Source organism: Bos grunniens, chromosome 23 (assembly GCF_055505025.1).
Source record: "Bos grunniens cultivar Pamir isolate PY7600 chromosome 23, Bosgru_T2T1.0, whole genome shotgun sequence".
Taxonomy (NCBI): Eukaryota; Metazoa; Chordata; class Mammalia; order Artiodactyla; family Bovidae; genus Bos; species Bos grunniens.
In genome coordinates, this window is record NC_141187.1 from 1,862,914 (window position 1) to 1,889,218 (window position 26,305).

The following is a 26,305-nucleotide window of genomic DNA, read 5'->3' on the forward strand; positions in this document are numbered from 1 at the left end:
ATGTGAAAGGCCACAATGCTTTTGTAGCTACATGAAAGACTACAGTTTTTCAAATCTTGTTCTCTTTTATTGTGCCATATAAGTGCTGTAAATTTATTTATTGATAACAATGTTGACTACTAGTTCTCTCTTTTAATTTTTGAGATAAAGATCTGACTGTTTAGCTTTCTGTTTGGTAGACAAAAACATCATAGTGTCCATACACATGAATGTGGTAGACCTAGTTCCTCAGAGATTAAAAAAAGAAGAAAAACAAAACAAAATAAAACAATTCCACTGTCCCTATTGTGGATTATTCATTCATTCATTTAAAAAGCACTTATTTCTGAAGCAGTACATATGTCTTACTGAAGAGACAGTAGGACCAGGACCAGGTTCTAAGTTTCTAGACCTATGGGCTTGTTCAGAAGGTAGAATACAACATCGGCTGCAGATTTTTCAATTTTTCAGACTAAGATTTTAAATATTGATAGCTGATGTTGTACAAAAGATACTTAGATGAACACATTTCCATTTTCCCATAGAAATGGATCGTTAAACTTAATATTTTTCTTCACTCTTAGAGACATTATTCCATGTTTCATACTTAATCAGTAACTTTCCTAAAAACTAACATGCTCTAACCATTAAAGTTCTTAGAGATGCCTAGCAAACATTTTTACTTTATTTTAGGATTAAGTTTTGCTTGATTATTGACCAATTCATAAAATATTTATATGCTTTCAATGAATAGAATGTGATGCTAACTGTCCCTGAAGAGTTTATATAACTAATAATTCACAAAGGACAGTGTATCTATGTTAGAATGAAGCAAACACCTAGGTTAGTGGATGGACATCTTGGAGAGGTTAAAGGCAAAATGTATCTGTTTCATAGGATGATAATCTGGTTGTGTCAATTCAATCAAACTTTTACAGTGGACTTATTATAGTTCCAAAAGTGAATAGGAAACTACCCCTTTTAACAAGTTTCACAATCCAGTAGGAGAAATGGAGACAGAAAGTAAAACATGTGATCAGCAGAAAGTTAACAACTCAGGTGAAAGGTTCAAAGGGAGTGTAACGTAATACAGAGGATTAGAAGGGGAAGAGGTACTTAGAGACACTGCAATTCATATATTCATTCTGTACTGAGCTCTGAATTCACACCTGCCAATTCCTTATCTTTCATACACTCAGAGAGTAGGATATTTAAATGAAAAACCAACCACATGGTCTTAAATTACTAACAAAGTTTGTAATATAATCACATTATATTTGTCAAATATTTCTGAGTTATATTCATCTTTATCATGTCCCAGGAGAATCTTCTACATAATGACTATTCACATTATGTTCATAATTATTTCTTTTTGAAATGACTCAAGTCTTCTAAATATAAGAAAACCCCAAGATAGTTTGTTTCTTAAAATGTAAGCTATTTAACTGGTAATAACAAGTGATGGAACCTGTACAATGAAAGCTTTTTACAAAATGGCCTCATTTAAATGCACTACTACATTCTGTTGCAAATGACACTTGTTTCCTGCAACAAACATCATCTACTATACTGATGGTATATGAATGTCTTTGAAGATTAGCTTGATGCTCAACCAGTTTAACTCCTCCTAACAACTGATTTCTCAAGAGTACTTACATACGCTTCATACCCCTTGTGGGCTGGCAGAGGGGGTGCCCTGTATCCTGGCATGGTGGGTGACCCCCGGGCTCGCGGGGTAGGAACGCCTCTCGCTATAGGGGGCACTGGAAGAGCACCACGGGTCACAGTGGTCCCTCGAGGGGTGAGAATGCCTCGTCCAGGTGGTGGGGGAGGAGGAATGGCTCCCCCACGTCCCCTAGGAGAAACAGGCCAAGTACAGATGAGAAACAAGTGATGAGAGAAAGGAATTAAAGCTGGTGAATTTCTCATCTTACAGGCTGTATACAATGGGAAGAAAACCACATTAATTTCTGTATGTCTGAGAGTGTGAGTGTGTGTGTTTAATGGAGATTCTTTAAGATATAAAGCATTTTGACCTCCACAGAATAAGTTTTGTAAATATTGGGTATGACTTAGTTATCATGAAAACCGTATAAAATACTTTGATATTTTTTATAACACTAAAAATTTAAAGCAAAACAACCAAAAATTAACCCACTCTGATTTCTATTCCAAGTTTACCAAAAAGGCGAAAATGAGAGCAATGTCTAATATATGACTCACTGGTCCATTCAGAGCACCTAATTTTCAATGTCTCCTCCATGCTGGAGGTAACCGACAGTGATAGGTAATTTTGTCACTTAAAGAAAAAAAAAAAAAAAAAAGCTGTATGCACTTTGACAATACTTGGAGCTAAGGGTATCATTCTGCTTATTATAGTAGCTTAGATTTAATTTAAGGTCACTTGAATCACAACTCATTGTCACTGATTTATTGTTATGCATGTAACCCTTTAAACAGCAGAGTCTCTGATATAATTTATTTCCTGGGGTAACTATGGTGCTAGTGAACACATGCGGACTCTGCTATAAAAATAATAACTGAGTACCTTGTACTGTAGTGCTGGACACAAAAGTAACTTGTACTAAAAGCATGAGATCAAATGGCTGCAGTTAATTGTTAAGTATTATGAGGCCTTTGGAAAGGTTGAATGTTTGTCTAAAATCTTTGGGCAAAACCATCATTATTTCACTTTTTATTTTGTCTGAAATTATGGCCTTCAGAAAGCACTACTTTCAGCAAGATCACTAAGCCTTTTAGGAAAATGATGATAATGGGATGTAGAATGGGAAAGACTAGAGGTCTCTTCAAGAAAATTAAAGGGAAATTTTCAGGCAAAAATGGGCACAATAAAGGACAGAAATGGTATGGACCTAACAGAAGCAGAAGATACTAAGAAGAGGTGACAAGAAAGCACAGAAGAACTATACAAAAAAGATTTTCATGATCCAGATAACCACAATGGTGTGACCACTCATCTAGAGCCAGGCATCCTGGAATTCAAAGTCAAGTGGGCCTTAGGAAGCATCACTATGAACAAAGCTAGTGGAGGTGATGGAATTCCAGTTGAGCTATTTCAAATCCTAAAAGATGATGCTGTTAAAGTGTTGCACACAACATGCCAGCAAATGTGGAATATTCAGCTTTGGCCACAAGACTGCAAAAGGTCAGTTTTCATTCCAATCCCAAATAAAGACAATACCATAGGATACTCAACTACCACACAGTTGCACTCATTTCACATGTTAGCAAAGAAATGCTCAAAATTCTGCAAGCAAGGCTTCAACAGTACATGAACTTCTAGATGTTCAGGCTGGATTTAGAAAAGGCAGAAGAATCAGAGATCAAATTGCCAACATCTGTTGGATCATCAAAAAAGCAAGAGTGTTCCAGAACAACATCTATTTCTGCTTTATTAACTATGCCAAAGCCTTTGACTGTGTGGATCACAATAAACTGTGGGAAATTCTTCAAAAGATGGGAATACCAGACCAACTCACCTGCCTCCTGAGAAATCTGTATGCAGGTCAGGAAGCAGCAGTTAGAATTGGACAGAACAACTGACTGGTTCCAAATAGGTAAAGGAGTACATCAAGGCTGTATATTGTCCCCCTGATTTTTTAACTTATATGCAAAATACATCATGATAAATGCTGTGCTGGATGAAGCACAAGCTGGAATCAAGATTTCCGGGAAAATATCAATAACCCCAGATATGCAGATGACACCACCCTTATGGCAGAAAGCAAAGAAGAACTAAAGAGCCTCTTGATGAACGTGAAAGAGGAGAGTGAAAAAGTTGACTTAAAGCTCAACATTCAGAAAACTAAGATCATGACATCTGATCCCATTCAGAACAGATAAGATCAGATCAGTCACTCAGTCCTGTCTGACTCTTTGTGACCCCATGAATCGCAGCATGCCAGGCCTCCCTGTACATCACCAACTCCCAGAGTTCACTGAGACTCACGTCCATCGAGCCAGTGATGCCATCCAGCCATCTCATCCTCTGTCATCCCCTTCCCCTCTTACCCTTAATCCCTCCTAGCATCAGAGTCTTTTCCAATGAGTCAGCTCTTCGCATGAGGTGGCCAAAGTACTGGAGTTTCAGCTTCAGCATCATTCCTTCCAAAGAAATCCCAGGGCTGATCTCCTTCAGAATGGACTGGTTGGATCTCCTTGCGTCCAAGAGACTCTCAAGAGTCTTCTCCAACACCACAGTTCAAAAGCATCAATTCTTCGGCGCTCAGCCTTCTTCACAGTCCAACTCTCACATCCATACATAACCACAGGAAAAACCATAGCCGTGACTAGATGAACCTTTGTTGGCAAAGTAATGTCTCTGCTTTTGAATATGCCATCTAGGTTGGTCAACTTTCCTTCCAAGGAGTAAGCATCTTTTAATTTCATGGCTGCAGTCACCATCTGTAGTGATTTTGGAGCCCAGAAAAATAAAGTGTGCCACTGTTTCCACTGTTTCCCCATCTATTTCCCATGAAGTGATGGGACCAGATGCCATGATCTTCGTTTTCTGAATGTTGAGCTTTAAGCCAACTTTTTCACTCTCTACTTTCACTTTCATCAAGAGGCTTTTTAGTTCCTCTTCACTTTCTGCCATAAGGGTGGTGTCATCTGCATATTTGAGGTTATTGATATTTCTCCCAGCAATCTTGATTCCAGCTTGTGTTTCTTCCAGCCCAGCGTTTCTCATGATGTACTCTGCATAGAAGTTAAATAAACAGGGTGACAATATGCAGCCTTGACGTACTCCTTTTTCTATTTGGAACCAGTCTGTTGTTCCATGTCCATTTCTAACTGTTGCTTCCTGACCTGCATACAAATTTCTCAAGAGGTAGATCAGGTGGTCTGGTATTCCCATCTCTTTCAGAATTTTCCACAGTTTATTGTGATCCACACAGTCAAAGGCTTTGGCATAAATAGATGTTTTTAATAAAGCAGAAATAGATGTTTTTCTGGAACTCTCTTGCTTTTTCCATGATCCAGTGGATGTTAGCAATTTGATCTCTGGTTCCTCTGCCTTTTCTAAAACCAGCTTGAACATCAGGAAGTTCACGGTTCACATATTGCTGAAGCCTGGCTTGGAGAATTTTGAGCATTACTTTACTAGCATGTGAGATGAGTGCAATTGTGTGGTAGTTTGAGCATTCTCTGGCATTGCCTTTCTTTGGGATTGGAATGAAAACTGACCTTTTCCAGTCCTGTGGCCACTGCTGAGTTTTCCAAATTTTCTGGCATATTGAGTGCAGCACTTTCACAGCATCATCTTTCAGGATTTGTAATAGCTCAACTGGCATTCTATCACCTCCACTAGCTTTGTTCATAGTGATGCTTTCTAAGGCCCACTTGACTTCACATTCCAGGATGTCTGGCTCTAGGTCAGTGATCACACCATTGTGATTATCTGGGTCGTGAAGATCTTTTTCGTACAGTTCTGTGTATTCTTGCCATCTGGTCCCATTACATCATGGCAAATAGATCAGGAAACAATGAAAACAGTGACACACATTATTTTTAGGCTCCAAAATAAAAAATTAGGCAAAAATTAGTCTATATTTCCATAGTGACTGAAGGCATGTAATTAAAAGATGCTTACTCTTTAGAAGGAAAGTTATGACCAATCTAGACAGCATATTAAAATGCAGAGACATTACTTTGCCATCAAAGTTCTGTCTAGTCAAAGCTATAGTTTTTCCAGTAGTCATGTATGGATGTGAGACTTGGACTCTAAAGAAAGCTGAGCACTGAAGAATTGATGGTTTTGAACTGTGGTGTTGGAGAAGATTTTTGAGAGTCCCTTGGACAGCAATGAGATCCAACCAGTCCATCCTAAAGGAAATCAGTCCTGAATATTTATTGGAAAAACTGCTGTTGAAACTCCAATTCTCTGGCCACCTGATTGTAAGAACTGACTCATTTGAAAAGACCCTGATGCTGGAAAGATTGAAGGCAGGAGAAGAAAGGGACAACAGAGGATGAGATGATTGGATGTCATCACCAACTCAATGCACATGAGTTTGAGTAAACTCTGGGAGTTGGTGATGGACAGGGAGGCCTGCCTTGCTGTAGTCCATGGGGTCGCAAAGAGTCAGACAGGACTGCGTGACTGAATTGAATTGAACTGAACTGAACAGGTAGGAGTGTAGGTTATGCTTTCTGCTATGAATAGTAGGCAGTTGGCTTTTGTGGTAAATGAGCTTTAAGAATGAACAATAAGAATACTGGTAAAGCTTTTAAAAGTTTTCAATAGATTATAGAACTGATGAATAGAGAAATTATTAGGGAACTTATGGTGAATCTAATGTATAGAGAATGCTCTCCTATTTTGGGAGACCCTGAAAGGCCCAGTGCCCCCTTCAATCACAATATATCTAAGCCCATAATATTCTAAACTACTGTGATAACACAAAAGCCCATCTATAAAATGGAAATATAGACTAATTTTTGCCTTCACTGGGCTTCCTAACACTTCATATGTAAGATGTGCATATATCCAGGTTTGCCCAGCATAGTTCAGAATTATAACTGTTGTCCTAGTTTAGCATTTTAATACTTTTGAAAGTGTCCCTTGGGTGGGTAGTAAATCATGTCACCATACTTTAGCCACAAATTCTATTTATGCCATTGAACAATCACAGGTAAGTTGTTAAAACTCCCTGAGCCTGAGTTGTTATAACTGTTTTCTTAATGGGTAAAATAAGATTTCTGCTGCTGCTGCTGCTAAGTCACTTCAGTCGTGTCCGATTCTGTGCGACCCCATAGATGGCAGCCCACCGGGCTCCTCCATCCCTGGGTTTCTCCAGGCAAGAACACTGGAGTGGGTTGTCATTTCCTTCTCCAATGCATGAAAGTGAAGTCGCTCAGTCGTGTCTGACCCTTCGTGACCCAATGGACTGCAGCCTACCAGGCTCCTCCGTCCGTGGAATTCTCCAGGCAAGAGTACTAGAGTGGGGTGCCATTGCCTTCTTCCTGCTTTAGAATTACATTACGCTCACATCAAATCTAATTTCTCATTCCATTCCTTCATCAAGTGTCTCCCAGACAGAGCCTTGCCTGTCTCTTGAACCTGACTCATTATCTCTGATATCGTATGTTCTTACTCTGAAATATTAACCCTATATCTCTCATCAACTCAGATTTTCAATTCAACTCAAGATTGATATCACCTATTTAGAACATAGTGTTCCTGGCTGAACCAACACTATAGTGTTCTTTTCTCTACTTTTCTGACTTCTTGAAAGTTTTCTATTCTTAATTCCACACTCCCTGCTCATTCCTGAATCAAATGAAATCTAGTTATTATTTTCTCCACTTTGTTGAAAATACTCTTGACTGGTGTCACCAGTATTTTACTAGTTTCCAAAACCACTGGGTTCATTTACATAGTCCCATATCACAGTACCTGCTACATTTATCACTGTGGGTTATAAATGCCTTCTTTGGATATGTATAACTCTGCTTATCTTCCCAGTCTTCCTTTTTACTCTTCAGGTTTATTCACTGACATCTGCTCCTAGGCCCTCCTTGGGAGATTAATGTCACTATTTTCTGTGCCTCACAGTGCACTTTGAACTCTCTCACTCTGATGGCTGTTAGCACTTTCCTCCCTACCATACACCATAACCTGGACCATGTATCCTTAGCTGGTCTGCATGTTAGAGTCACCTAAAATTCGTTGAAAACGTCCAGACTCCAGACTCCACTCCACGATGATTAAATCACAGTCTCCAGCAGCAGTGATCTTCAGTGATTCCAGTGTGCTAACCAGTTTGGCCATGGTGTCAGAGAGTCAGATATGACTGAGCAACTGAACTGAACAGAACCAGTTTGGGAAACAGTGCTTAACATGTGTCATCTAACTTAAAAATCTTGACAAAGTTGTCACATAGCTATTTCTAAGCTATTATAAAAGATTGAGAACCAAGTCACATAAAATACAAGTCATGTTCCCAAGGACACACCAGCAATCCATAGACCTAGGATCAATTATAGGAATAATTATATTCTTCATTAAACTTGGTCTTTTACCGAATTTTAATGGATGCCATTAATCTCTAACCAGGGCATACATCAGAGATTTATCCTGTGTAGGACCACTCTCTGATCTCCAACATCTAATCAGGTACTGAAAATAAAGTGAAAATGAAAGCCGCTCAGTTGTGTCTGACTCATTGCAACCCCATGGACTATACAGTCTGTGGAATTCTACAGGCCAGAATACTTAAGTGGGTAGCTTTCCCCTTCTTCAGGGGATCTTCCCATGGGTTGGGAATCCAGGTCTCCCACATTACAGGCAATTCTTTACCAGCTGAGCTAAATGGGCAGCCCAACCAGAAACTAATTCATAAAAATTTTCATCTCTAATCTCATCACTTACCTCTAATATTCTGAGTGGTATTTATTTCTGGGTGGAATAATGGACTTGCCTTTTCACTGGGTTCTCTGCCATGAGTGTCTATCTCTCTGTGTCTTTCTCTAATTTTTCTCTGTCATCACAGTGGTGATTGAGTCATCTTTCTTAGAAACAAATGTGATTACTCTTCTCTTTCACAAGCTCCATTTGTTCTATCTATTTGTCAGTTCTCATTTTTGCTGCTGCTGCTAAGTCGCTTCAGTCGTGTCCGACTCTGTGTGACCTCATAGATGGCAGCCCACAAGGCTCCCCCATCCCTGGGATTCTCCAGGCAAGAACACTGGAGTGGGTTGTCATTTCCTTCTCAATGCATGAAAGTGAAGACGCTCAGTCGTGTCTGACTCTTAGCGACCCCATGGACTGCAGCCTACCAGGCTCCTCCATCCATAGTTCTCATTGTAGCAAACAAACAAAAATAACTTCAAAGACTGCTTCAATATTTTTCTAATGTTCACATTCATCCAACATGTAGTGGTGATATATGTAAAGATCTTAAATCTTCAATTATGTAATGTTTTTATTGTTCAGTAGCTAAGTCATGTCCGACTCTTTGTGACCCCATGGACTATAGCACATCAGTGTCCTCTGACCTCCACTGTCTCCCAGAGTTTGCTCAAGTTTATGTCCATTGAGTTGGTGATGCTATCGAACCATCTCATCCTCTGTAGCCACCTTCTCCTTTTGATTCAATCTTTCCCAGTGTCAGGGTATTCAGCAATAAGCTAATTCTTCATATCAGATTTGTCACAGCTTTCTTTCCAAAAAGCAAGCATCTTTTGATGCTTATTCTTACAATTGCAGATGCATTTCATCATGTGGTCTGAAACAGAAGACATCAGAGTTCTGCTACATTTACTTTTATTAATGTTAATATATTAATGACATTAAGATGGCATTGAAATTAAGGTTTAATTTTCAATATTAGTTCTCTTTTTTACATATGCAGTATCAGATTAAGCAAAGCTTTCAATCAAATTTTTTCCAAGGTATTTAAAAATCAAGAATACAATGCTCTATCCTTTACTAAACAATTGGAGAAATTAATACTTTAGAGTAAAAACTCACTAAAGTTGAAATTTTATATGGCTTACTCAAATATGGCAGCTATATTATTATCTTAAGAAACATCAATAACAAAACAAAATCCTTTAATAGAATTATTTTATAATTTCAAAAACAGGTTAATGCATTATTTTTAAAAAATGGTCTCAATTCCAAGGAATATAGAATATAAAAAGACTAGTTCCCTGTATACTCGTTCAATACATACTTGGTGGTGGTGGTTTAGTTACTAAGTCATGTCCATCTCTTTTGACCCCATGGACTATAGCCCACCAGGCACCTCTGTCCATGGGATTTCCCAGACAAGAATACCGGAGTGGATTGCCATTTCCTTCTCCTTTAATACATAATTTACACAATAAAAAACTGCCAAAATTATCACTTTTTTAACTACAAAAATGACAATTTCATTATTTAAACACTAAGATATGATCAATTTAATATTAGTTGCAGTGATGTCATCCCCCAACCCATAAAAATGGGGTTAATATAAGGGTTTTATAAAAGGCTGATTCTATAAAAGGTATATCCATAAAAATAAACTGTTTCTGGGTAGCATTAGAATGCTCAATTATAAAAAAAAACTTTTAAAGAATAAAATGTAAAAATAATCACTGAAACATTTTCAGAAGGTTTTTCATTAGGCAAAGTAATTGCATAACTGCCAGGTTTTACATTTAGATAGTCAATTATTCCCTTGATACTTTATTTGGGGAATTTTTCATTCTTATTTTTTTCCTGATAAGTATAAATGTTTTGATGTGTGTGATTAAAGGTTAAAACCAATGATGGAAGGTGGTTAAAATATTTGGGACATAATTGAAAAAAAAAAAAAAAGGCACAGTTCAGAGGGATAGGGTGAGGAAAGAGGTGGGAAGGATTTCAGGATGGAAGGACGCATATATAGCTGTGACTGATTCATGTTGATGTATGGCAAAAATTGTCACAAAATTGTTAAGTAATTATCCTCTAATTAAAATAAATAATTTAATTAAAAAAGAAAAATAAATTAATGATGATGTTAATAAAAGCAAATAAAAGGCAAATTGAATTAGTAAAGTATCTTGGAATCTCTGGAGATGGTTTCTAGGCATTATACTACTCTAATTCTAAGACATTTAAAGATTTGAAAGCCAACTTCAACAGAATAAAGAGGACAGAATTACACAGTCTCTGTGTGAAATGTGTGAGTATTTTTCATTTTACCTCTTTACAGAACAATGCTTTCTGTTGAAAGACTGACAAACACAGAATCCTACAAAACAAATTCTGATACAGAAAGATTCCAGTTTATTTGCGAAGTTAATAATATCAAATAAAATATTCTCTAATGACATTGCACAACCCAATATAACTAAACTTAAAGTATTTTTACACTCACCCATGTATGTAATATGCATCTGGCTTTCTGGACTCTTTATTTATTTAAATATCTACTTACTTACCTCCATCTATCATTATCCTCATTTATCTCTATACCTATCTGGCAAGACTGTATCAATTCAAGGGCCACTTAAGGCACCAAAAATTTGAAGTTTTCTCTTTATGCAAGGTCATCCTGGTTCAAAGATGTGTATAACTATATCATCTGCTTGCCTTAATCCTGGGGACAAGACCAGAGTAAAAAGTCTCAGGTTTGCTCCTCTTTTCTTTTTGGAACAGTTATTAAGAGCTCAGACTCTGAATTTTGGAGTCAGACTGTTTATGTGTTCTCAGGCATATTGGTTACATCTTTATCAGTTGCTCACTTGTAGATAATGCTTAACAGTATGCTGGTGATAATTTATGTAAAGCTCTTATGAGCTATATAAGCATCTGTTGTTGTTGATTTTTTTGTCAGTGGTAGTTATTGTTGCTGATGTTGTTTATTCCTAGCTGTGATCATGACACAGAACAGGCCAGTGAGGGATTGCCATGCTTAGTGACTGTTAATTTATTTAAAGCAAGAAGTAATGTACCTTGATGGAGCTGTGGGGGCTATTCTTATCCCTCTGCCTCTAACACCTCTGCCACGACCAGAGTCCTCTGAGCCATTTAAGTAAGATAATTCACGTAGTTGTTCCTGACGAATTTCATCATTATAGTCCTAGGAAAAACAAAAAACAAAAAACACATGACCTGTTGAGTTAAAATGGGGCCTGGAGTTCTTAGAACTGAACAAACACAGTAAGAAAAAGTTTTTTTTTTTTTTTTTTGCTGGAGGCACATACAAAAATCCAAAATGATGTAAAAGTAAACATACTGTAAGTTCTTAGTTTTATAGAGAGAAATTGAAATTGCTTCTTTTGTCAAGGAAGTACACAGCTGGAAATCAAATGAGATTTGCTGGGATATCACTTTATATGTTAGCCAGAAAATAAAAGATAACAATACAGAACAAGATTTTAGAAGGTACCACCGGTTATGGTTGCTCATAAGAGAAACAACTTTAGTAGAATGAGTATGTGCAGATTGTGTATGACTGCATAACACTCAATTATCCCTGACATAAACTGAAGAGGGTCAACTCCAAGGAGCAAAGTAGACATTGTGGTAAAATAATTTAAAAATTCAGTGAATGGCCAGTTTCAGACAACTTGAAAGCTGTGCAATTGAACTAAACAACTTGATGAGCAGTGTTTAAAAATAAATACTTTCCTATGTGTTCTAGCTATGGGCTGATGGAGAATAATAGCCAGAGCAGAAAGCAAGCTTCATAGCAGTCAGAGACTGGGTCAAAGTCAAAGAGACTAGCTTGGTCCTGCACCAGTGTGGAAACATACCTGTCATTTAAATAGGACCAAATAATGACCTGAGTCACTGAAGATGAATACTATCTGCAAAAAACTAGTGTCAGTCTTACATGTTCCTCTTTTTACTGCTACACTTATGTGAATGTACACACACACACTCCTGGTGGAGCAATGCAAAACTGGATAATTGGTATTTTTGCCAAATGGGCAATCCAAGTAAATTCTATTTCATTAAAGATGGGTTTAGGTGAAAGTCATGAGCTATCTAGGAATTGAGATGAGAAATATTTGTAGCAATGTTTGGGTTAACATAAATGATGTCTGAAGTCTTGTGGACACTTGAGCCAGGTTAGCTCTATGCATGTGAGTTATAGTAACAGCACATGGAAACTGCGCACTCACCTGCATAGCCCAGCCTAGAAGATAGGGGAATGCATGCAATCTACAAACATTTCTAACACAAATTTTACCTCAAGCTCCCAAAACTATTTTGTTCACAAGTAAAAGTACTAGTCATCCCAAAGCATTTACTTTTTATTTTTAACATGTTGCTTTCATGTTCACCCTGTTCAGCACCTGACTATAGTGATAATGGATTCAGGAGAGTAGACTGACAGAAGAGCTATTGACAATTAACAAGTCATATATTACTCAATTTATACCTCTTATTTTTCACATTCATACAGAAATAAAACTGAAGAATTAACATGCCTAATATTTTATTAGGATTGGGGAATGTGACGAATTGCTACTTCTGATTGAAATGACTAGTCACTATCAAATGAAAAATTAATTCCATAATGTTTCTCCCATGTAATATTCCTAATTTGACAGCAGATTTTTGCAGCTTCTTATCTAATGAAAATCCATGGACCCCCAAAGTTGTTTTTATTTATTTTAATTGAAGAATAATTTCAATATTGTGATGGTTTTTGCCATACATTAATGTGAATTGGCCATAGGTATACATATATGTGTCTCTTCCATCCTGAATCCCCTCTTCCACTTCTCTCCCCACCCTATCCCTCCAGGTTGTCATGAATTAAAAAAAGAGACATATTCTAATTCTTGCAACATTGAAGACTGAGAAAAAGTTAACAAATTGCAGATAAATTTATACATGTAATATTACTTTAGAGCATATATTATGACAGAATTAGACAATGTACTATTATGAATATTAATGTCAAAAGTTGACACTAAAATTAAGTTAGCTCTTAGTGTAAGCAAAACACTATTGCTAATATGTAATCAAATTTCTTATGAGCTAGCTAGATATAATATATTTTAAAAACTGGATCATCTTCCAGGGTTGTGTTGGCCAACTGAACTCAGAGCTGTAACTGCAGATGTAACTGACAATAGAATTCCTCTTGCTTTGTTCTGAACTCATATTTCTCCCAAGGCCATCTACCCAAGAGCAACTCCCAGTGAATGATCAAATGTGATTGAAATGCTAAAATAAGTGATACCTGGGAGTTACAGGTCTCCTCTGCCTGTGCCACAAGGATTTCTAGACAGCCAAGCTGAATTTCCCTGTAATGCCATTTTCCCAGGCTGTCTAGGACCTCTCTTTACTTTGGGTCAGATATTCTATTGTGAGGGCTCTCCAGCCTTCCTTGGCTCCCTCTTTACTTACCGATTTATCTTTTTAGCCATAAAAACATTTTCCTTAATGAAGTCCTTATATGTCTAATCCAAGTTAATCCTGATTCTGGGAGAACCAGAACTAACATAGAGAATGCTGACAAAATCAAGCTCCCAACATTACAGGCTGAGAGCTTTGGTATATCCATTGATGTAAATGCTGGTGGAGCCTATTCTATTCAACATACCTTGTACTCTGATTAATTAGAATATTTGTCACTCTCTTATTTTAAAATGATTACATATAAATTAAACATGGAACGGATTGCTGATTAGCAAAATGTGTTAATTGCTCAGTCCTATCTGGCTCTTTGTGATGCCATGGATTATTGTCCACCAGGTTCCTCTATCTATGAAATTTTCCAGGCAAGAATACTGGAGTGGGTTGCCATTCCCTTTTCCTGGGTATCTTCTCAACCCAGAGTTCAAACCTGGTTTCCTTCATTGCAGGCAGGTTCTTTGTCATCTGAGCCATGAGAGAAGCCCCACTGACTAGCAAAAAGGATAGTAATTGATATTTTAAGAAAATAAATTGAATGTTGTCCACTTTTCTAAATCATTTCACTTAATAAAAAGGTATGGGAGAGTCACAGAATGAGCAAAACAAGACATGTTTTAGGCTTTAGCTAAGGTAGATGAATTGTGGAAACAATGAAATTCTATTTAGTATGTACCTGTGTGATGTAGTGAGAGAGGATGGGCAACCACAAGCTCTTCAAGAATACCTTAGTGGAAGGTGTACAATATGACTTGGGAAGGTAGGAATAAAATACATTTTAATGCAGAAATGGCTATAAGTATAATGACACCATTAACCAGAGAAAGAAAGGAATGAAAAAAGTTTGAATGTAGAGAATTTACATTTGATCTTGATAACCTTAGTTTAAAATGCTAAGGAAACATTAAGGTTTATCTTAGAAATTCAGAGATGGGTTGGGGGAGTAATTCTGAATGTCATTTGCATGTTAAATTTGAATGTCAAATTTGGAGTAAATTTGAATGTCATTTGTGATAAATGAAACAGATATTGCATAAGAGAATTGCAAAGTAATAGGGACAAACATTTTTTAATCATACTTTTAATACAAATTTATATCATTGAAGAAAAATCAGTCAATACATTAATTACAATATTCAGTTCAGTTCAGTCACTCAGTCATGTCCGACTCTTTGTGACCCCATGAATTGCAGCACGCCAGGTCTCCCTGTCCATCACCAACTCCTGGAGTTCACTCAGACTCACATCCATCGAGTCAGTGATGCCATCCAGCCATCTCATGCTCTGTTATCCCCTTCTCCTCCTGCCCCCAATCCCTCCCAGCATCAGAGTCTTTTCCAATGAGTCAACTCTTCGCATGAGGTGGCCAAAGTGCTGGAGTTTCAGCTTTAGCATCATTCTTTCCAAAGAAATCCCAGGGCTGATCTCCTTCAGAACGGACTGGTTGGATCTCCTTGTAGTCCAAGGGACTCCCAAGAGTCTTCTCCAACAGTTCAAAAGCATCGATTCTTTGGCACTCAGCTTTCTTCACAGTCCAACTCTCACATCCATATATGACCACTGGTAAAACCATAGCCTTGAGTAGACGGACCTTTGTTGGCAAAGTAATGTTTCTGCTTTTGAATATACTATCTAGGTTGGTCATAACTTTCCTTCCAAGGAGTAAGCGTCTTTTAATTTCATGGCTGCAGTCACCATCTGCAGTGATTTTGGAGCCCCCCCAAAATAAAATCTGACAATGTTTCCACTGTTCCCCATCTATTTCCCATGAAGTGATGGGACCAGATGCCATGATCTTAGTTTTCTGAATGTTGAGCTTTAAGCCAACTTTTTCACTCTCCTCTTTCACCTTCATCAAGAGGCTTTTTAGTTCCTCTTCCCTTTCTGCCATAAGGGTGGTGTCATCTGAGGTTATTGCTATTTCTCCCAGCAATCTTGATTCCAGCTCGTGCTTCTTCCAGCCCAGTGTTTCTCATGATTACAATATTAGGACTATTAAATTGCTAGGTTTTTAATAAACTCAAGTTTTTCTAAGTATGCAACTAAAGTATATATATCACTGTATTTATGGTAATAAAGTATCTAGCTCTTTCAAATAAATGATAAATAATTTTAAATGCCCAAATGTAAAGCTACTGAAACTCTAAGTATTCTCTAGACTAAATATATCTTGTGTATTATTTTCTTGATATAAATTTAATTTTTTAAACTCCAAAGCTTTTAAATGTGTATCATGTGCTCATATCCAGTTCTTCATTAAGCACAGATCAAACTTTGAATTAATCGTTCGTTACTAGGTCATGAATCCAGCTGAAACTAGAGCATCTTGCTGCTAAGTCACTTAAGTCGTGTCTGACTCTGTGCGACCCCATAGACGGCAGCCCACCAGGCTCCTCGTCCCTGGGATTCTCCAGGGAAGAACACTGGAGTGGGTTGCCATTTCCTTCTCCAGTGCCTGAAAGTGAAAAGTGAAAGTGAAGTTGCTCAGTCGTGTCCGACTCTTAGCGACCCCATGGACTGCAGCCTGCCAGGCTCCTCCGTCCATGGGATTTTCCAGGCAAGAGTCCTGGAGTGGGGTGCTATTGCCAACGTTTAATTGAAGCATATGTTCCTGATATTTTTGTTACTTAGAATCTTAAAATTACTAGTAAAAAAAGAAATGCTCCACGATTGCATTGCAAATGTGATATTATAAAAAATATACTACAACCTGAACTGGAGACAAGATGTTTGAGTAGAAGGACTTGAGCTCATCTCCTCTGAAAAATAAGATAAAATAAAATAAAATTTAAAAACTCCACCAAAATCACAACTAAATATTGACCAAGCATCAACCAAAAATACTGGAACTAACAAAAAATGATAGTCTACCTCCAAAGACAGAGAAGAAGCCACATTAAGATGGTAGGAGGTATGCATTTGTGATATAATTAAATCCAATATCCACTGAGTAGGTGACCCACAAACTGGACAATAATTGTACTGCAGAAGCTCTCCTACAGAAGTGATCATTTTGAGACACACAGCAGGCTCCCAGGACTGGGGAGTCTGGCATTAGGAGGAGGAACTTCTAGAGCCTTTGGTTTGGAGGCCAGTGAGGCTTAATCTCAGGAGCTCCACAAAATTTGGGGAAAGAAAGTCTGCTTTTAGCAGCACAGACAAGCTCTTGTGCATGCTGGGACCCAGGGAAAAAGCAGTAACTTCACAGGAACATGAGCCAGACCATGGTTTTTAAGGGTCTCTTGTGGTGGCAGGGGCAGCTGTGGATCACTGTAGGAATGAGGACATTAATAATACAGGGGTCATAGAGTGCTAACTGGGATGAGCCTTCTGGAGGTTACTTTTTTGGCAATAAGATCTGGACTCACCCAATAGACTACAGTCTCCAGTGCTAGGATGCTTCAGGCCTAACAAGGAACAGGGCAGAAACGCAGATTCACACATCAGCAGATAGGCTGCCAAAAGTGCTACTGAGCTAACAGCCACTTGTAAACACACCATTTGGCATGGATCTTCCTACATGATATCTTGCTCACTAGTGGTCAGACACTAGTCCCTCCCACCAGGAAGCCTGCACAAAGTTCTGGTCCAGTCTCACTCACCAACAGCAGACACTAGAAGCAAGTGGAGCTACAATCCTGCATTTGTGGAATGGAGGCCATGAATACAGACAAAATGAGATAGCAGAGAAATATGTCCCAGATGAAAGGACAAAATAAAACTCCAGAAGAACAGGTAAGTGAAATGGAGGTAGGAAATCTACCCCAAAATAAATCAGAGTAATGATGGTAAAGATGACGCAAGGTCTTGGAGAAAATGGAGATACAGACCTAGAAGATACAAGAAATTTTTAACAAAGAGCTAGAAGATAGAAAGAACAAACAGCTGAAGAATAAAATAACTGAAGTAGAACATACACTAGAAGGAATCAGGAGCAGAATAAATGAGGCAGGAAAACTGATAAGTGATCTGGAAGATAGAATGATGGAAATCATCAAGTGGAACAGAATAAAGCAAAAAGGACTGGAAAGAAATGAGGAAAGTTAAGAGACTTCCAATATTAAATGCACCAAGATTTGCATTATATAGTCCCAAAGGAGAAGATAGAGAAAGAGACTGAGAAAATATTTGAAGAGAAAATAAATGAAAACTTCACTAAAGGGGAAAGAAAACAGTCAAACAAGTTCAGAAAGTGCAGAGATTCCTATACAAGAAAAGCCAAGGAAGAACATTCCAAAACACATGTTAATCAAATTGACAAAACTTAAAGACAAAGAAAATATACTAAACTCAGCAAAGGAAAAGCAATAAATAACAAACAAGGGAATCCCATAAGATTATCATCTGATTTTGTTCATCAGAAACTTTGGAGACCAGAAGGGATTTGCATGATATATATAGAGTGATGAAAGAGAAAAATTTTCAACCAAGAATACACAACAGAGCAAGGTTCTCATTCAGATATGAAGAGACCAAACGATCTATAATAAGCAAAAGCTAAGAAAATGGTAATAAAGATATTTTTTGTTGTTGTTCAGTCACTAAGTCATGTCTGACTCTTTGAAACCCCATGGGCTACAGTATGCCAGGTTTTCCTGTCCTCCACTATCTCCTAGAGTTTGCTTAAGTTCATGTCCATTGAATTGGTGATGCTATCTAACTATTTCATAATATATATCAATAACTACTTTAGGTATAAGTGGATTAAATGCTCCAACCAAAAGACAGACTGGCTGAATGGATACAAAAACAAGACCCATATATACGGTGTCTACAAGAGACGTATTTCAGACCTAGGAACACAAGAAAACATACAGACTGAAAGTAAGGAGATGGAAGACATTGCTTCATGCAAATAGAATTCAAAAGAAAGCTGGAGTAGCAATACTAATATCAGACAAAATGGACTTTAAAATAAAGACTATTACAGGAGACAAGGAAGAACACCACATAATGATCAAGGAATCAATCTGAGAAGAAGATATAACAAGTGTAAATATACATGCACCAAACATAGGAGCACTTCAATACATAAGGCAATATTAAGAGTCATGAAAACCAAGAAGCAACAGTTAGAACTGGACATGGAACAACTGACTGGTTCCAAATCAAGAAAGGAGTATGCCGTCTATGGGGTCGCACAGAGTTGGGCACGACTGAAGCGACTTAGTAGCAGCAGCAGCAAGGCTGTATATTGTCACCTTGCTTAATTAATTTATATGTAGAGTAAATCATGGAAAATATTGGACTGAATGAAGCACAAACTGGGATCAAGATTGCCAGGAGAAATATCAGTAACCTCAGATACGAAGATGGCACCACCCTTATGTCAGAAAGTGAAGAAGGACTAAAGAGACTATTGATGAAAGTGAAAGAGGAGAGTGAAAAAGTAGGCTTAAAACTCAACATTCAGAAAAACAAGATCATGGCATGTGGTCCCATCATTTCATGGCAAATATAAAGGGAAACAGTGACACACTTTACTTTTTTGGGCTCCAAAATCACTGTAGATGATGACTGCAGCCATGATATTAAAAGACACTTGCTCCTCGGAAGGAAAGTTATGACCAACATAGACAGTATATTAAAATGCAGAGATATTACTTTTCCAACAAAGATCTGTCTCATCAAAGCTATGGTTTTTCCAGTAGTCATGCATGGGTGTGAGAGTTGGACTATAAAGAAAGTCAAGAGCTGAAGAATTGATGCCTTTGAATTGTGGTGTTGGAGAAGACTCTTGAGAGTCCCTTGGACTGCAAGGAGATCCAACCAGTCCATCCTCACAGAAATCAGTCCTGAATATTCATTGTAAGGACTGATGCTGAAACTGAAACTGCATTCCTTTGGCCACCTGATGTGAAGAACTGACTCATGTGAAAAAGTAGAAAAAAAAAAAAAAAAAAACAACCAGATGCTTGGAAAGATTGAAGGCGGGAGGATAAAGGGATGACAGAGAATGAGATGCTTGGATGGCATCACCGACTTGATGGACATGAGTTTGAGCAACCTCTGGGAGTTGGTGGTAGACAAGGAAGGCTGGCGTTCTACAGTCCATGGGGTTGCAAAGAGTTGGACACGACTGAACGACTGAGCTGAACTGAACTGAACTGAACAGCCATGAAAGGGGAAATTGACAGTGACTCAATAATAGTTGGGGGCTTTAATGTTCTTCTTACACCAATGGATAGACCATTCAGACAGAAAACTGTTAAGGAAACACAAGTTTTACATGACACATTAGACCAGATAGAATTAATGGGACATTCCATCCAAAAACAGCAGAATACATGCATACAGAATATTCTCTAGAATAGATCACATCTTGATACACAAATCAATCCTTGGTAAATACAAGAAAATTGAAGTCATACCAAGAATCTTTCTGATTACAACACTATGAGATTAGAAATCAACAACAAGAAATCAATCAAACTTTAGGAGTCAAAATATAGGAAGCAAACACATGGAGGCTAAACAATATGCTACTAAATAACCAATGGATCACTTAAGAAATCAAAGAAAAAAATAAAAAAGTACATAGAGATAAACGATAACAAAGGCAAGGTTATCCAAAACACGGGATGCAGCAAAGCTGTTATAAAAGGGATGTTTATAGCAAAACAAGGTTACCTCAGAAAACAAGAAAAATCACAAATAATCAACCTAATCTTTTCTTTAAAACAATTAGAGGAAGACGAACAAGCAAAACCCAAAGTTAGTAGAAGGAAAGGAATCATAAAAATCAAAGCAGAACTAAATGAAATACCAATGAAGAAAACAATAACAAAGCTTAATGACACTAAAAGTTGGTTCTTTGGAAAGATAAACAAAATTGATAAACCTTCAGCCAGACTTATCAAGAAAAAAAGAAGAGGACTCAAATCAATAAAATTATTAATGAAAAAGAAGTTACCAGTGACATTGCAAAAATACAAAGGATCATAAAAGACTACTATAAGCAAGTATATGCCAATAAAATGGACAATCTAGAAGAAATGGATACATTCTTGAGAATTCCAAGTTCCAAGATTGGTTACGTTCCCAAGACTGAACCAGCAAGAAATAGATAATATGAAAATAATAATTATAAGTATGATTTAAAATCTTCCAACAGACAAAAATCCAGGAACACATGGCTTCATAGGTGAATTCTATCAAATATTTAGAAAAGACTTAACACTTATCCTTCTCAAGTTCTTCTGAAAGCTTGCAAAGGGATGGATACTGCCAAGCTCATTCTACAAGGCCATAACTACCCTGATACCAAAATTGATAAATATATCACATAAAAAAAGAAAACTACAGGCAAATATCATTGATGAACATAGATCCAAAGTTTTCTTAAAAATATTAGTAAACAAAATCCAACAACACATTAAAAAGATCAGATAACACAGTTAAGTGGGATTTATCAAGTGCACAGATGCAAGGATTCTTCAGTATATGCAAATTAATAAATGTGATTCACCATACTAACAAACTAAAGAATAAAAACCATTCGAGCATCTCAGTGGATTCAGTAACAGCTTTTGACAAAATTAAATAAACATTTATGATAAAAACTTCCCAGAAAGTGGGCATAAAGGGAAATAACCTCAACACATTAAAGGCCATATATATATATATATATATATATATATATATATATGAAAAATCCACAACAAACATCATTCTCAATGATAAAAATGGAATAATTTCATCTAAAAGCTGGAACAAGGCAAGAATGTCCTTTATTAATTACTCCAGCCTTTATTAATCAATACAGTTTGGAAGTCCTAGCGAAAGCAATCAGACAAGGAAAGGGAATAAACCGGAATCCATACTGGAAAATAATAAAACTGTCACTATTTGCAGATGACATGATATTACATGTAAAATATCCCAAAGATCCCGCCAGACACTACTAGTGATAATCAATGAATTTTGCATAGCTGCAGGATGTGAAATTAATATACAGAAATCTTTTTCATTTCTATACACTAAAGATGAAAAATCTGAAAGAGAAATTAAGGAAACAATCCCTCTTACCATTGCTGCAAAAAGTAAAATACTTAGGAATAAATGTATGTAAGAAGGCAAAAGATGGGCACAGAATATGTGATACTGTTATAAGAAAGTAAAGATGACATAAGCAGATGCAGAGATAGACCATATTCTTGTATGGGAAGAATTAATATTTTGAAAGTGACTGTACTAGCCAAAGCAATCTACAGACTGAATGCAATCTCTGTCAAATTACCAATGGTATTTATCACAGAATTAGAAGAAAAAAAACTGTATAATTTGTATGGAACACAAAATACCTCAAATCGTTAAAATAATCTTTAGAAAGAAAAATGAAGCTGGAAGATTCAGGCTCCTTGATTTCACACTATACCGCAAAACTACAATAGTCAAGATAGCATGGTAAAGGCAGCAAAATGGAAATATAAATTGATTGTATTCTTTGCAGTTGATGATGAAGAGGCTCTATACTGTCAACAAAAACAAGACCTAAAGCTGACTGTGGCTCTTATCAAAACTCTTTATTGGAAATTTCAGGCTTATGTTAAGGAAAGTTGGGAAAGCCACTAAGCCATTCAGATGTAGCCTAAATCAAATCTTTTATGATTTTAGGCTGGAGATGACACATAGATTCAAGGGATTAGATCTGGTGGACAGAGTGTTGGAAAAACTACAGACAGAAGTTTGTAACATTGTACAGGAGGCAGTGATCAAAACCATCCCAAAGAAAAAGAAATTCAAGAAGGCAAAGTGATTATCTAAAGAAGTTTTACAAATATATGAGAAAAGAAGAAAAATGAAAGGCAAAGGAGAAAGAGAAATACATACCAAAATGAAGGCAGAGATCCAGAGAATAGAAAGGAGAGATAAGAAGGCCTTCTTAAATGTGCAATGTGAAGAAATAGAGGAAAACAATAGAATGGGAAAGACTAGACATCTCTTCAAAAAAATTAGAGAAATCAAGGGAATATTTCATGCAAGTATGTGCGTGATAAAGGGCAGCAACAGTAAGGACCTAACAGAAGTAGAAAAGAAGGGTGGCAAGAATTACACAGAACTATATTAAAAACATCTTAGTGACTCAGATAACCACGATGGTTGTGGTCAGTCACCTAGAGCTAAATATCCTGGAATGTCAAGTCAAGTGGGCCTAAGGAAGAATTACTATGAACAAAGCTAGTGGAGGTGATGGAATTCCAAATGAACTATTTAAATTCTTATAAGATGTTGTTATTAAAGTACTGCATTCAATATGTCAGCAAATTTGTAAAAGTTAGCAGTGGCCACAGGACTGGAAATGGTCAGTTTTCATTCCAGTCCCAAATAAGGGGAGTGCCAAAGAAAGTTCAAACTACCACACGATTGTGCTCATTTCCCATACTAGAAAGGTTATGCTCAAAATCCTTCAAGCTAGGCTTCAGCAGTACATGAATCAAGAACTTCCAAATGAACAAGTTAGGTTTAGAAAAGGCAGGGGAAACAGAGATCAAATTGCCAACATTCATTGGATCATACAGAAAGCCAGGGAATTCCAGAAAAACATCAGTTCCACTGACTATGCTAGGCTTCCCTGGTGGCTCAGAGGTTAAAGTGTCTGCCTGCAATGCGGGAGACCTGGGTTCGATCCCTGAGTCAGGAAGATCCCCTGGAGAAGGAAATGGCAACCCACTCCAGTATTCTTGCCTGGAGAATCCCATGGACGGAGGAGCCTGGTGGGCTATAGTCCACGGGGTCACAAAGAGTTGGACATGACTGAACGACTTCACTTTCACTTCACTCACTGACTATGCTAGAGCTTTGACTATGTGGATCACAACAAACTGGAAACTTCTTAAGATGGGAATACCATCTTTACCTGTCACTTTACCTGTCTCTTGAGAAACCTGTATGCAGATCAAGAAACAACACTTAGATCCCAACATGCAAAATGGGAAAGGAGTTTGATAAGGCTGTATATTGTCACCCAGCTTATTTACCTTGTATGTAGAGTATATTATGCCAAATGTCAGGCTGGTGAATCACAAACTCGAATCAAGATTTCTGGGAGAAATATCAACACTCTCAGATATGCAGATAATACCACTCTAATGGCATAAAGTGAAGAAGAACTAAAGAACCTCTTGAAAAAAGTGAAAGAGAAAAGTGAGAAAGCTGGTTCTACACTCAACATTCAAAAAAAAAAAAAAAATATGGCATCCAATTCCCTTCATGACAAATAGAAGAGGAAAAATTGGAAGTGGTGACAGATTTTATTTTCTTGTACTTCAAAATCACTTGTGGACATGTGCTCTTTCTTAAAAGACAAAAAGCGGTCAAAGAATCTCACTCTACCATCGTTTCTAAATTGGTATTATTGTCATTCATGGTGGTGGTGGTGCTAATGTTGAATTTTTGACATGTGTGTAAAGTGTGTGATGGTAGCTGTCTGACTAAGGAATTGAGACAGGGGAAGAAAATGATTAGATAAGTGTAGAAATCAGATCAATTTCTAGGCCTAAAAACAGGCATTTTGAGCTCTAGTTCAGATTCTGACTGTGTGACATTACGAAAATCAGCTTTCTCAGTCAGGGAAAGGTCAGCAAAAGCAACATAAGTGTGACTTGGGGCACAGAGAAATGGGATTTGTAGCTCACACTGTAACAAAATGGGCAATAAATGACGGCATAGTCATTTTTAGTACGTTGGAAATTGACCAACAGAGGCTGATGAGATCTAAGCTCACAGTGTGACTAGATAAAACTGTTGTGTCAAAATTATTTACATGAACTGTATAGCTCTAAGATTTTTTTTTTTTATTTTTAATTCTCATGGACTGGCTAGTTTGGCATAACGTGACTCTTCTTTAATATCTCCCTTCTAAAAGGTAGTCTTTTATCTAATTTCCTCATTTCAAATTATTTCTGGCCATGTCAACTGGCATAAATTCTAAAAAGAATAACCCCAAAACAGTCACATTTTCCAGAGTTTGAAAACCACTGGCTTATATATGAGGTAAGAAGAAAAGACCTACATTCCCTCTGTGGGAGCTGCAAGATCTGGCACATTCACATGGGGCTCAGAACTGATGTTTCAGAGAGATGAGGGGGTGAAATATCACTTAGTGCCTTTCTCTCTACTTGTACAATTCTGAGTGGTGTGGAAAAAATCTATTTTTATGTATTTGAGTTGAGATGAAAATCATTTTCTACTTTAAAAAAATGATACACGACATTGAGAGCTTAAAGGGGAAATAACACATGATATGGCATCACTGTAAAATAATTGTGGCATTACTGTGCATTGGTAGGATTTAGGTTAATTTCATGATAAAAATATTTTATGAGCCATGGCAGTTTTCTGAAGAGTTAAGTTTTAAAACCATGAGCAAAAAATAAAATTATCTGTATACAACTCTGAAGACACAATGTTTACCAATTATTCATGTAAAATTTTGGTCCCATTGCCTGCCTGGGTCAGATTCTGGCATTGGTGCTGATTATCTGTGTGGTTTAATGTAAGAATTCAAGGCCATGAATTTTCTTATCAATAAATGAAATTAATAATAGTAATGAAACAGTATGACTATTTGGAGGATTAAATAAATAAGAATATGTAAACTGCTTGAGATAATGCCTTGCACATACTGATCACATGAAAAATGTTCGCTATTATTTTTCCATGCAGGTTACAGGATTCCCCAATCTGATATATTATCTACTTAAATGTTATATCAACCTCATTTTATTTCTTTGCAGAATTATTTTTTTTAGTTAAAAAGGAAATCTTCAAATATTGCATGCATGTGAATGTATTATATCACATAAGTTTCTAAAGTAGTAGAGACTTTTAGGACTATACTAAATCATGAAATATTAAAAATTTGCTATTGGTTATTTAGACTCAAAAGCTTAAGGCCTTGGGTGAAAATGTGTAAACAGGAAAACCCTTATTTGATGAATTCAGGAAGTTTCAGAGCCATGAAGTAGGACTGCTTTTTTGTACAGTAAATTTAACCTACAGTCAAGTCTGAAGTTAGTCTGACTGAATATCTGAAAAATATCCTGTCCTAAAAAGTCTGCAAGCTAGAGCATATTTAGACTTAGTGAGCATAATATCATTGGTATGAGATGAAGTCCTACGGACAATAAATAAAACAAAAATTTCTTGTTGTTTAGTTGCTAAGTCATGTCCCATACTTTTGCAACCTACTCACTTTTAAAAGAAGGTGAGAATGCAACTGGAAAAATAAAAGTGAAATGCTTGTGATGAAACAGAAGACTCATTTAAATCACTCCATAAAAGAAGTTAATAAAGTATCAACATAAGCAAAAATATTAGAACAGTGTGAGGAGGGACACTGTGAAGTCGCTAAGTTGTGTCTGATTCTGTTACCCTATGGACTGTAGCCTACCAGGCTCCTCTATGAGATTTTCCAGGCAAGAGTACTGGAGTGGGTTACCATTTCCTTCTCCA

General features: G+C 37.0%; 1 protein-coding gene across 2 annotated transcripts in view; it reads right to left on the bottom strand.

The window, feature by feature from the left end:
* Nucleotides 1-26,305, bottom strand: part of KHDRBS2 (KH RNA binding domain containing, signal transduction associated 2) — a 619,474-nt gene that overhangs the window by 195,889 nt on the left and 397,280 nt on the right. For both annotated transcript variants that reach the window (XM_086370607.1, XM_086370606.1), the window contains exons 5-6: nt 11,431-11,558; nt 1,636-1,834 (exon numbers count right to left, since the gene is read on the bottom strand). In XM_086370607.1, coding sequence (XP_086226733.1) covers nt 1,636-1,834; nt 11,431-11,558 — 327 coding nt within the window. The remainder of the gene's footprint in view (nt 1-1,635; nt 1,835-11,430; nt 11,559-26,305) is intronic.